General features: G+C 39.6%; 1 protein-coding gene across 1 annotated transcript in view; it reads right to left on the bottom strand.

The window, feature by feature from the left end:
• The window catches only part of WDR49 (WD repeat domain 49), a 181,140-nt gene that overhangs the window by 118,523 nt on the left and 49,059 nt on the right, over positions 1-13,558 (bottom strand). The window contains 2 exon segments of the mRNA XM_011944625.1: positions 7,167-7,315; positions 9,359-9,526. Of these exon segments, the coding sequence (XP_011800015.1) occupies positions 7,167-7,315; positions 9,359-9,526 (317 nt within the window).

Genomic DNA, 13,558 nt, shown 5'->3' with positions numbered 1-13,558 from the left:
CTGGGTTCAAGCGATTCTTCTGCCTCAGCCTCCCGAGTAGCTGGGACTATAGGTGCACACCACCATGCTCGGGTAATTTTTGTATTTTTAGTAGAGACAGGTTTTCACCATGTTGGCCAGGATGGTCTCTATCTTTTGACCTCGCGATCCGCCCATGTCGGCCTCCCAAAGTGCTGGGATTACAAGGGTGAGCAGCTGCTCCCGGCCAGATGATTTCTTATTGCTCATTAACATTCCTTTCTTTCAGATTGAAGAACTCCCCCTAGCACTTCTTGTAGGATAGGTCTGGTATTGATGAAATCCTTCAGCTTTTGTTTGTCTGGGAAGGTCTTTATTTCTTCATGTTTGAAGGATATTTTTGCCAGATGTGTTATTTTCCTTCAGAACTTTAAATATGTCATGCTATTCTCCTGGCCTGTAAGATTTCCCCTGAAAATTTTGCTGCCAGACATATTGAAACTCCATTTTATGTTATTTGTTTCTTTTCTCTTGCTGCTCTTAGGATTATTTCTTTATCCTTGACCTTTGGGAGTTTGATTATTAAATGCCTCGCATTAGTCTTCTTTGGGTTAAATCAGTTTGGTGTTCTATAACCTTCTTGTATTTGGACACTGATATGTTTTGCTAGGTTTAGGAAGTTCTCTTTTTTTATCCCTTCGAATAAACTTTGTACCTTGTTTCTGTCTCAACCTCCTCTTTAAGTCCAATAACTCTCAGATTTGCCTTGTTGAGACTATTTTCTAGATCCTGTAGGTGTGCTCCACTTATTTTTATTCTTTTTCCTTTTGTCTCCTCTGACTGCATTTCTAAATATCCTGTCTTCAAGCTCACTAATTCCTTCTTCTGCTTGATTGATTCTGCTATTAAGAGACTGACACATTCTTCAGTTTGTCAATTCCATTTTTCAACTTTAGAATTTCTGCTTGATTTTTTAAATAATATTTATCTCTTTGTTAAATTTATCTGATAGAATTCTGAATTCCTTCTCTGTGTAATCTTGAATATCTTTGAGTTTCCTTAACACAGCTATTTTGAATTCTCCATCTGAATGGTCACATATCTGTTTTTCCAGGATTTTTTTTTTTTTTTTTTTCTCTGTTTCTCCAGGATGTGTTATTATGCCTTATTTAGTTCATTTAGTGAGGTCATGTTTTCCTGGATGGTGGCAATGTTAGTAGCTGTTCTTTGATTTCTGGACATTGAAGAGTTAAGTATTTATTGTAGTCTTCACTGTCTTGGCTTATTTGTAGCTATCTGATATAGTTGGCTCTGTGTTCCTACCTAAATCTCATCTCAAATTGTAATCCCCATGTGCTGAGGGAAGGACCTAGTTGTAGATGACTGGATCATGGGGGAGGTTCCCCCATGCTCTTCTCATGATAGTGAGGGAGTTGTCACAAGATCTGATGGTTTAAAAGTGTGCAGTGGTCCCATCTCTCATTCTGCCTCTCCTGCTACCATGTAAGATGTGCCTTGCTTTCCCTTCACCTTCTTCCATGATTTTAGTTTCCTGAAGTCTCCCCAGCCATGGGCAACTGTGAGCCAATGAAACCTCTTTTCTTTATAAGTTACCCAACCTCTTTTCTTTATAAGTTACCCAATCTCACATTCCTTGTAGCAATGTGAGAACAAACTAATACAGAAAATTGGCCCTGAGATAGTGGGGTGCTGCTATAAAGATACCTGGAAGTGTGGAAGCAATATAGGAACTGGGTAATGGGCAAAGGTTGGAAAAGTTTGAAGGGCTCAGAAGAAGACAGGAAGATGTGGAAACATTTGGGACTTCTTAGAGACTTGTCAAATTGTTTTGACCAAAATGCTGATAGTGATATGGACAATGAAGTTCATGCTGAGGTGATCTCAGATGGAGATGAGGACCTTATTGGGAACTGGAGCAAAGGTCACTCTTCCTATTCTTTACCAAAGAGACTAGTGGCATTTTGCCCTTGCTCTAGAGATCTGTAGAACTTTGAACTTCAGAGAGATGATTTAGAGTGTCTGGCAGAAGACATTTCAAAACAGTAAAGCATTCAAGATATGACCTGGCTTTTTCTGAAAGCATACAGTCATATTCATTCCCAAAGAGATGGTCTGAAGTTGGAAATTATGTTTCAAGGGAAGCAGAGCATAAAAGTTCGGAAAATTCGCAACCTAATCATGTGGTAGAAAAGCAAAATCCATTTTTTAGGGAAAAATTCAAGCTGGCTGCAGAAATTTACATAATTAACAAGGAGCCAAATGCTAATAGCCAAGACAATGGGGAAAATGTCTTCAGGGCATTTCAGAGATCTTCGTCACAGGCCCAAAGGCCTAGGAGGGAAAAATGGTTTCATGGACCTGGCCCAGGGTCCTGCTGCCTCTGTGCAGCCTCAAGGAATGGTACCCTGCATCCCAGCTGCTCTAGCTCTAGCCTTGGCTAAAAGGGGCCAAGGTACAGCTAGGGCTGTGACTTCAAAGGGTGCAAGCTCCAAGCATTGGCAGCTACCACATGGTGTTGAGCCTTTGGCATACAGAAGACAAGAATTGAACTTTGGGAGCCTCTGCATTGATTTCAGAGGATGAACAAAAATGCCTGGATGTCCAGGCAAAAGTCGGCTGCAGGGAGCCCTCATGAAAAACCTCCACTAAGGCAGTTCAGAGGAGAAATTTGGGGTTGGAGCTCCCACAGCCAGTCCCCTTGGGGCACTGACCAGTAGAGCTGTAAGAAGAGGGTCACCATCCTCTAGACCCCAGAAGGATGAATGTACCCTTTCAGGTGCATCATGAACCTGAAAAAGCCACACACACTCAACACCAGCTTGTAAAACAGCCACAAGGACTGTATCCTGCAGAGCCACAGGAGCAAATCTGCCCAAGGTCAGGGAGCCCACCCCTTGCTTTAGCATGTCCTGGATGTGAGACATGGAGTAAAAGGAAATTTTGGAACTTTAAGGTTCAGTGACTGTCCTGTTGGGTTTTGGACTTGCATGGGGCCTGTAGCCCCTTTGTTGTGGCCCATTTCTCCCTGTTGGAATGGTAACATTTACTCAATGCCTGTATCCCCATTGTATCTTGGAAGTTGCTAAATTGCTTTAGCTTTTGCAGGTTCATAGGCAGAAAGGAATTGCCTTGTCTCAGATGAGACTTTGGACTTAGGCTTTTGGGTTAATATTGGAATGAGTTAAGACTTTGGGGGACCATTGGAAAGGCATGATGGTGTTTTGTGAGAAGGTTGGGCTGGGGACAGTGGCTCACACCTGTAATCCCAGCACTTTGGGAGGTGAGGTGGGCAGATCACAAGGTCAGGAGATCGAGACCATCTTGGCTAACATGGTGAACCCCGTCTTTACTAAAAATACAAAAAATTAGCTGGGCATGGTGGCAGGTGCCTGTAGTCCCAGCTACTCTGCAGACTGAGGTAGGAAAATTTCTTGAACCTGGGAGGCAGAGTTTGCAGTGAGTCGAGATCGCATCACTGCACTCCAGCCTGGTGACAGAGCAAGACTCCATCACCCCCACCGAAAAATTAAAAAAAAAAAAAAGAAAAGAAAAAAGAAATGTGAGAAGGACATAAGGTCTGGGAAGAGCCAAGGTGGAATGATGTGGTTTGGCTCTGTGTCCCCACCCAAATCTCATCTCAAATTGTAATCCCCATGTGTCAAGGTAGGGAGGTGATTGGATCATTGGGGCAGTTTCCTCATGCTGTTCTCATGATGTAAGTGAGTTCTCATGAGATCTTATTGTTTAAAAGTGCATGGTGGTTCCCCCAACCCACTCTTTTTCTCCTGCTGCCATGGAAGATGTGGCTTGCTTCCCCTTCACCTTCCACCATGATCATAAGTTTCCTGAGGGCTCCCCAGCCATGTGGAAACATGAATCAATTAAACTTCTTTTCTTTATAAATTACCTGGTCTCAGGTAGTTCTTTGTAGCAGTGTGAAAATGGACTAATACACCATTCTTTTTTGAGAGACTTTGCAGATATTGAAAGGACTTGAGTGTTGTGATATATCTGTATCTTCATTAGGGAGCACCCCAAGCCCAGTAATGCTATAGTTCTTGCAGACTCATAAAGGTCCAGTTTGGAATCTTGCATAAAATCCAGAAGTGTCCAGATTACTAGACAGGCTTTTGTTCTCTCACCTTACTTTCTACCAAACAAATAGAGTCTCTCTCTCTCTCTCTCTATTCTGAGCCACTTTGGGTTGAGGGTGGAGTGATACAGGCACTTATATGGCCATCACCACTGAGACTGTGCTGGGTCAGATATGAAGCCAGCACAGCACTGGGTCTTGCCAAAGTCCTGCTGTAACCACTACCTGGCTACTACCTATGTTTTCTCAAGGCTTTGGGGCTCTATGATCAGCAGGTGGTTAAGCAGACAGCCTTGTGTCCTTCCCTTCAGGGCAGTTAGTTCCCTCAGGTTCCAGGCAGGTCCAGAGATGCTGTCCAGGAAAGAGGGCTATAGTCAAAAACCTAAGAAATCTACTTGGTGTTCTATTTTACTTTGGCTGAACTGGCACTCAAACCACAAAATTAAGTTCTTCCCACTCTTCCCTCCCATTTTCACAGGCAGAGGAGCCTCACTTCATGACCATCACCACCACTGTCCCATGGGGAGAACTGCTACACTACTGCCATTGTTCACTTAAGGCTTAAGGGCTCTTCAGTCAGCTTGTGGTGAAGGCTGCCAAACCTGAGACTCACCCTTCAGGGCAGTGGACTCCCCTATGGCTCAGGGCTGTCCAAGGGCCGATGCTAGAATCGTGGACCTGCTTGGTGCTCTATCTCGCTATGATTGATCTGGTACCTAAGGTGCTAGAAAAAAGTCACCTTTACTTTACTTCTGCTTTTCTCAAATAGAAGTGGCTCACTGTAGCCACCACAGATAGTAATATTCCATGTCTTACCTGAAGTCAACACATCTCAGTCTCATCCAAGTTCCATGGTGTATTATCTGGGTATCCATGTTGTGGTTATTTAGAGCTCAAGGACTCTTTAGTTAACAAGTGATGGGTCCTTCCAGGACTAGGCCTTTTCCTTAAGGTAGCAGGTTCCCTTCTGGCCCAGGATATGTCTAGAAATGTTATCTGGGAGCTAGGGCCTGGAAGGGGGCACCTCAAAATTCTAACCAAGGACCTATCTTATTGTGGCTGTGCTGGTGTCCAAGATGCAAGACAAAAGTCCTCTTTACAAATTACTTTCCTCTTCTCAAGTGAAAAGAAGGGGTCTCTTTTGAAGCTGTGAATTGTGCTGCCTGGGGTTGGGGGAGTGGTGATACAAGCACTCCTTTAGCTGCCCTGGCTGGTATCTCAGTAAGTCATGTACCCCCGCCCTTCCCCCAAGTCTACTAACTTTTAGCCCTTCTCAGGCACTACAACTCACCTAGGAGTTGCAGTCCTTGTGGTCCATGTCACACAGACACTGTGGTGGGAAAAGGGAAGGGGTGGCATTGGTAATTTGAGACTGTATTTCCTACCCTCTTCGGTGATTCTTTGTTAAAACCAGGCACTGTGAGTGCTCACCTGATTTTTTTGGTTCTTATGAAGGTGTTTTTGTGTATGTGGAGATTGTTGTTAAATTCTAAGGGGGGTACCTTTGGTGGGGCTTTCTATTCCATAATCTTGCTCCATCCCTATTTTACATTTTCAATCTCGATGTGTCTTAAGAAAGCAAACTAACAATATCAGTACAGCATGATACATGTTGTAATGAGAGACACACAAATGCAACAGGAGCACACAGAAAGAAACACCTATGTCTGCATGAGAAGCTTCAAAAAGTCTAAAATGTGGAGGATAAATAGGCGTCTGCCAATTAATAGAAGACAGGGAATTGAAGGCAGAAGGAAGAGCACATTGCAAAGCCATGAAACTGCATGGTGAGAAAAGATAATAATTTAATACGACTGGAGCATTAAATGAATTTGAAAGAGAAAAGTGGGAAGTGAAGCGGAACTAGTAGATGGGGGAGCTTTGTATAAAAGTTTAAGAATTTTGGAGTTCATATTTACATAGAGGGCAGAGATGAAAGAAAGAAAAATAGTTCTGCAAGCTACTTGCAAATTAGCAGAATGGAGGGCAGATTAGAGTCAGATCAGTCTGAAAATAAAGAGATATGTTAGAAAATCTTTGCAGTATTTTGGGGAAAAGAAGATAAAATTTTGCATTATAGCAGTAGCAGCTGAGATGGAGAGGTGAAACTGATCAACATATTTTGATGATAAAATCAACAGGAATTGGCAGTTGATTGTTGAAGTTCAAGAAAAAGTTGACATACTAGGTAATACAGTAAAATAAGTAAGTTTGGTAGAATTTATGGTGGTTAATTTTGGTAGAATTTTTGGTAGAATTTATGGGGTGTGGCTAAGGAGTTGAAGATGAATTTCTATGTAAATTATATTTGCATATATTTTCGAATACACCAAAAATTTATATTCACTCAAAGAGTCTCAAAGACTATCATCAAAACACTTATATGCACCCTCCTCTTCATAACCAACTATCTTGAAATCTATCATGTTAACTGGATCTTTAAGTTGGGCATTAAGTAAGATTGAAATTTTACCAAGGAACAAAAGTCAAGACTCAGAGGAGAAATTTGCCTAAGTGGATATAAGTGATAAATAGTGTTGTCAGGATTCAACCTGGACTGGATGACTCCAGTGCCATATTTTTTTCCACCATATTTAAAAATCCCATCAATATCATAAAACAGAGATGAACTGATACATTTAATTAAAAGGTTCTTAATGTGTTTGATATTCTTCAGATTAACTTCAATTTCTAATTAACTGAGTCTCTTCAATACCAAAGCAATAATATCTAATTGACTATGCCTGGCCACTATCTTATCAAAGCAACATTTCATTTTCTGTTTTTTCTATTGAATTTGTGAGAACACTGGAAGCTGTCAAGGTGTGACATATTGAGAGTCCAATAAAGATTAAATCCCTGAGTATATGATTTGAAAAAATTTAATGGAATACTTTGCCCAGTTGTCTAGGACTACTGTTAAGTAACCATCAACCAACACCTTTTCCAAATATAGATTTCCAAAAACATAAGTAGCTAGCCAGTCTATTTTAAAAACTGACACAATCTCTCAGAGAAATTCAGATCCCAGAATTGATTTGGGTAGGAACCAGGGAAGCAAAACTAAACTAATTAAAAGAACAATGTTACTTACTTTATCCTTGGAGAAGCTGAAAAGTTGTTTTCTTTCCACAAAGAATTGGACGGCTATTACACTGGCTGAGTGGCCCCAAAGGACACCCACTGGTTTAGAGACAACATAGGGATTCCAAAGGCAAACTTTATTGTTAATGCCAGCAGTTGCTAATCAGAATTAGAAAGAAAAAAAAGTTTTTAATAGCATAAATAGCCCACAGCATTTTCTTTGTGAAATGAGTTTACCATGTAACTGTAGCTTGATAAATGTCAGCTGTAGGTTGACTAATGCACCCTGTTTTGCCATTGTCTAACTAGACCAGGCTAATAGGGCACGAGTTCTGTCAATAGAAATAGTTGAAATGGAGGGAGTAGGGAAGAAAAAATTCCTAAAGGGGAAAAGGCTATGTATGAGGTGAAAGAAAACATATAGTCCCATTTAGAAACCAACCAACAGCCCAACCAGGAGGGGACAGAATCCTTCTTTCTAATCCTGGTATTTCCCCTCTCCAGCCAGCTTCACCTAGAAATGTAGGCAGTGTTAAAGTTATCCCAGGAGTAAGTAAGAAAGAAAACAATGTTGAAAGTTCACAAATTAATTAAAAAGTATAAAAAGACAAAGTATCAAATAATCAAGTACAGTCATGCATTTCATAACATTTCAGTCAACAACATACAGCATATACGAATATGGTCCCATGAGACTATAATATGGTATTTTTACTGTACCTTTTATATGTTTAGATACATAAATGCCATTGTGTTACAATTGTCTACAGTGTTTAGTAAGTCACATGCTATAGAAGTTTGTAGCCTAGGAGCAATAGGCTATAGCGTATAGCTTAGCTGTGTAGTAGGCTACACCATCTCTTTGTGTAAGTACACTCTGTGACGTTCACACAATGGAAAATCACGTAATGATGCCTTTCTATCCCCATCATTAAGCAATGCACGACTGTACGTGCAAGCAAACAAGCAGCACAAATATACTTTTGACCTGCTTTATTAATGGAATAAGATATTTTTGTACATCAATCAGTTATATTTAGGGAGCTCTTCAAGAGCAGGGAATGTATCTATTCAATACAACACAATACTCTTTGTTGCTTCCTAGTTTAGGGCCAGTTGTGGAGCTGAACTTAATCATCCTTATTTTTTCCAGCACTATAGCAGGTACAAAGTAATTATTATTATACAGAGACTGAAATGATTAACCAATCAATATATTAAATAGTTGCTATTTGAGTCCTTGCCAAAATAAGTCACCAACTCCTCTATCCTTCTCTAATAAATCTACAGTACTCCTTGAAGATTTGATGTTGGCATATTCATGAATTCATATTCAAGGTATCTGTTACTGTGATTGTCAGGTATTATTTTGGGAATTTTATGGACACAGCTCCTTAGCTAATATTAATACTCTTTGTATGAATGGCAACTATTGAATGTGAGTTAATATGACCCATTCTGTAGACCATGTGTATGCTCTGTAACTACCATATTAATTTTTCAATAATACATCTATACTTTTTTTATGTTTGAACTAATATCATATATGTATATCAAATTATCAGCTTTCAGAATATCTAAATTTTTAATTTAAATAGTTAATGCCTGAGAAACTTTATATTTCCTCAGCTAAAATATACTTTTTTTTACATCGAAAGAACTCCCCCCTACTAAACAAAACTAGGATAATCTGAACATTTTCAAAAATCATTAGAGATTGTATTCTGAAAGGTAATTGAAAAACAGTCTACATTTTGCAGTTCCCTTGTGTATGGATGTGTGTGTTTGTGTGTGTGTGTGTGTGTGTGTGTGTGTGTATGCGCTGGTAGTGGTAGCTGTAGTAGTAGCAATGAAAAAATGCATTTGTTTGGGTGGAGCATTTAGTGGTGTTAGGAAGATGGCAGAATGGTAGATGCTGCACAAACTGTTTTCCTTCTCTATATCATTTTGCACCCTTCACCAATTGTAATAAAAAAGACTCATTAAAGCATTGGGCATTTTCTCATATTTTTACCCCAATGTAGTTCATATACACTACCCATCATAATGCATCATTATCAGACATTCTCAGGCAATAAAATGTGAGCTGCTCAAGATGTCTCTCTAGCAATAAAACAACAAGGTGGAGAAGGCTCCACGCATACAAATGCACCCCAGACTATTTATGAGGCCCTCATAGTTACCAAGATTTATTTTACCTACCAATTAAATTGAGCCGAGAGTGATAATCAAAAGCATGAATGCCCTGGGCAATGTTGAAGGATGTCATATTAAGATGCGTTTTTGATTTCTCTCTCCAAGCTAGCACCACACTATTTGTATTGCTGGTTGTACTGGAAATGATAGCATCTAAAGATGCATTGTAAGTAACTAATAAAAAATTAAAAAGAGAAAAACAATCTTTAGTTGATTCTTCACAAGATATTAGTAAAATGGAACTGTTTTAACATGTAAAGTTAAAAATTAAACTCAAACTATGATGATACAAACGGACACTTAAAAAACACCTCACAAACCCCTTCTTCCACCTCCCACAAAATGATTCCATTGAGAAGTTACAGGAAATTCTACATTCTGACTTTGCCCCCAATCTAGAGATACCTTGAAGTTTTAAAAATTGGAACACATGGCATGAAACAATGTTAATCACAATAATCATATGGGGTTCTGAAGCTCCAAGATGAGTAATTGGCCAAATTCCTATGTTCCTCCTCCTGAGTCTGGGACAAGCAGAAGCTTATCAACCATCTGCTGTTCCCCAAAGGTCCAGCTCATGCCTAAACAATGGTTTATTTAAATTTTGACTGATCTAAACTGTTGGAGAGTGAAATGGCCAGGACTCAACTCCTTGCCAAGATTCACAAACAAAGCTACAGGCTCAGGTCAAAGTGGCTCTTCTGCATTCCTGATGAGCCAGTGCCAGACATTGTGGAGCAAATTCACACTTTCCAAGCAAGGATAAAGATCCTACTACCTTTTGTCAGGAGAACCTTGCCATTACTCTCACACCCACAGGCTCCAGAAGGCCAATGAATAGCCATAGCTGCTCTTTGATCAACTTGAAACCACCATGCCCTCTGTGGTTAGGCAGAAGTTCTCTTTGGCATTGTGCTCAATTATTTGTGTCCCACAGTTGGAGGATTTCTTATTTGACCTCAAGATCAAATTCCTGCCCCACACAAAGAGGGATGCTGTTGCTTTATAAAGCTTAAGGGAAGTTTGTTTTAGTAGAGTGGCTCAGAAATATATGTGATCAATTTATTATGTAGAATCAGGGGTAACGTATTCTGGGGAGTCAATTCTCGATGGATTGCTAGCATTTCTGCACTTCTTGTGAAGCTAAGAACTCACTGCCCTTTGTTGTGGATTATCTTTTCAAAGAGTTTTTGTTTGCATAGCAAACAGCCATAGAATGTAAAGATAGCATCTCCCTTTGCCCAGAATAATAAAGATAATATCTTCCTCTGGAGCAAAAGTTAGGCATGCCTTCTGTCCAACATAAAAGATTCAGATCCCTTAGGTTTGGGGTTCCTTTACTGTAATGGAATACAGTGCCTGTGCAGGGATTTGTCTGGGCCCATCTGCATTGCCTCTGTGACTTGATGGCCAGGGGAACTGAAATAAATGTGATAATATTTATGCTGTTGCTCTCTTGAGAATCATAGTCTTTTTTTCTCTCTGACATGGAAGTCTTATGTCTTCTGTCATTGTAAGATTTTTAACATTTCTTTCTCCAAGTAAGCATCACAATATTTGTATTGCTCATTATGCTGGAAATGGTAAGCAAACTTGTTAATAGGTAACTAGAAAATAACATAAAAGTTTAGACCCTTCACAGTTCTTAATAGGCACTGCTATGGTCTGAATGCTTGTATTTCTGGCCTTCTCCCCACCCCCCAACCACCTAATTCATATGTTGAAACCTTCACCCACAAGATGATGATACAAGGAGGTGGAAATTGTGAAAGGTAATTAGGTCAGGAGAGTAGAACCTTCAAGAATGGGCCGAATGCCCTTATAAAGGAGGTCCAAGGAAGCTTGTCTGCTCCTTCCACTATGTGAGGGCACAGGTGGAAGGCACTGTCTAGGAAGCAGAAAGTAGGTCCCCACCAGACAGCAAATCTGACGGTGCCTTAATCTTTGACTCCCAGCCTCCAGAACTATGAGAATAAATTTCTGCTTCATAAAAAGAGCATCCCGTATTAAAGAGTTAAAAACAGTATCCAGTTTTACTATTTTTGTATAATAACTTAATTTGCTCTGTGTATGTGTGTATACATATACATATAGAGTATATATACATGCATATATTTGTAATATGTGTATGTGCATATATATATATATATGTACACACACACACATAGGTATTTATACATTTCCAATTACTAAAGGCAAGAAAGTTCTGAGAAGCAGGAAAATAGTTCAATGCATTCCTTTTCCTCTTACCTATTCAACTGGGCTGTTTCTAAATGTAACTAGGATTTATTCATTCAAGAGCTCATATTGATATGTAAACAGCTTGATTTAGAAAATTTCATAGCTATCTCCCTAGGAAATAAATGGCTTAACACAACCAATTTATAACTAAATTAATGAAGTTGAGACTACTCAATGTGTCATTTACAGATATCGTCTCTCAAAACATGGCATTCAATCCTCAAAGATGTATTGGGCATCTACAATGTGTACTGTGCTATGATAAAGATAACAAGGAAAGAAATAGACTAGACGTAGCCCGGACTTCAATTATATGGCCCCAAACTTGGAAGAAAAAACATGTAAATCAAACAATTAGAGACAATTTTAGCACATCATAAAGTGATAAATTGAATGATACAAAATGTATAATAGAATTTCAAAGAAGAAAGAAATCAGTGTGCCTTTCAGCGTTTAAGAGACATTTGGTGAATGTTGAAAAAAGCATTTCAATAGATGAGAGGCCATTACAGATCACCTGTGTGGGAAACAAAAGGTAAACTCCAGAATTGAGAGCTGAAAAAGAGCTAATCTACTTCTATATCTCATAGGTAAAGAAATAGAGATTCATCCACACAGTTTCAATGATTTGCCAAAGTCAGCAAGTAATTGTCAAACTCAGGTCTGAAGTTCTAGATTAACTCAAGTTTGGTGTTATGACATGCAATATTATAAATGGAAGCTTACGACACTAGTATTTGGCAGAGCCAGAGTACGAATCCAGAATACAGGGCCTGATCTCTTGACTGTGGGAACGCGGCTTCTCAAATTTCAACATGCACACAAATCACCATGTGAAAATGCAGATTCTCATTCAACGTAAACCTGAGATTCTGCATTTCTCATATCCCCAGGTGTTGCTCCTGATGCTCTCTGAGAACCACACAAAGTAGCAAAGCACTAGAATGCAAGTGTTGCCATTATTTTATACTCTAGAGAGTATATTGATCCATAGTTCTTAAAATTTGGGAGGTCGAACATCCCTTTGGGAATCTTATGAAAACTGTAGACCCTCTCCATCAGAAAGGTATACATGCACACAAAATTTTACATAAAATATCATGATCTTGAGAACGTCCTCACTATACTCATAAAGCCCAACTGTAATAGTTCTGAGGAACTTTGGTGATAAACTTCCAGCCACAGGTAATTTTGGAGTGAGAAATTATTCTTCACCTGCTTCCTCAAGTGGTTCTTAAAAGTTCTATTACTAATGATGTACGTCCTTTGTGTTAGTCAATACCCACTTTAGGCTCCTCATTTAAGCTTCTACTTCTTTAATGTAAATGAGTGTAACTGGCCCTTGATACTGGCATACTGCTAATAGCAGAACATAATTTCTAAGAGGAAAATAAAGAGAGAACGGGATACAAAGGAGACATTCAGAAAGGGGACCAGAGTAGAGCTGGCTTACAGAGCTGGCTCACAGAATAACTCATTGGGAAGTGTGTCGTGAAACACAAAAGTGCTGCCAAAGGCCAAAATGGTCTGTTTCTCCACTCTGTCTAGAATTTACCTGGATGGTGTTATAAGGGTAGAGGGGACAGTGACCCCTTTCCTCCTCATGATAAATGTCATGGCCAATACCCCTATAACCAAAGACAGGTTAACAAGAGAAAAGCACAAAAAATTCATTTGATCATAGATTTACATGACACAGGAACCTTCAGAATGAAGACCCAAAGATATACAAGACACTGTCCATTTTTATATTTAGGTTCTATGATGCAGGGAGAGCCACGTAGAAATGTGATTGGGAAAAGAGAATATGTGTTTGATTTGTTTTTCTAAGACCACCAGAGCGAGCACAAAAGAACCAGCAAGTAGGCAAAGGTCAGGAGCAAAACTGCAAGTTTATTTTGGTAACCTAAGGTGTGGGGAAGAAGTCTGTCGGCCTCCGGCAAAGAAGGCCGACAGAGTCCCCCC

Source organism: Colobus angolensis, unplaced genomic scaffold, assembly GCF_000951035.1.
Source record: "Colobus angolensis palliatus isolate OR3802 unplaced genomic scaffold, Cang.pa_1.0 Scaffold234, whole genome shotgun sequence".
NCBI lineage: Eukaryota > Metazoa > Chordata > Mammalia > Primates > Cercopithecidae > Colobus > Colobus angolensis.
Note: the sequence above shows the minus strand (reverse complement) of the source record. Positions and strands in the feature narration are given on the sequence as shown.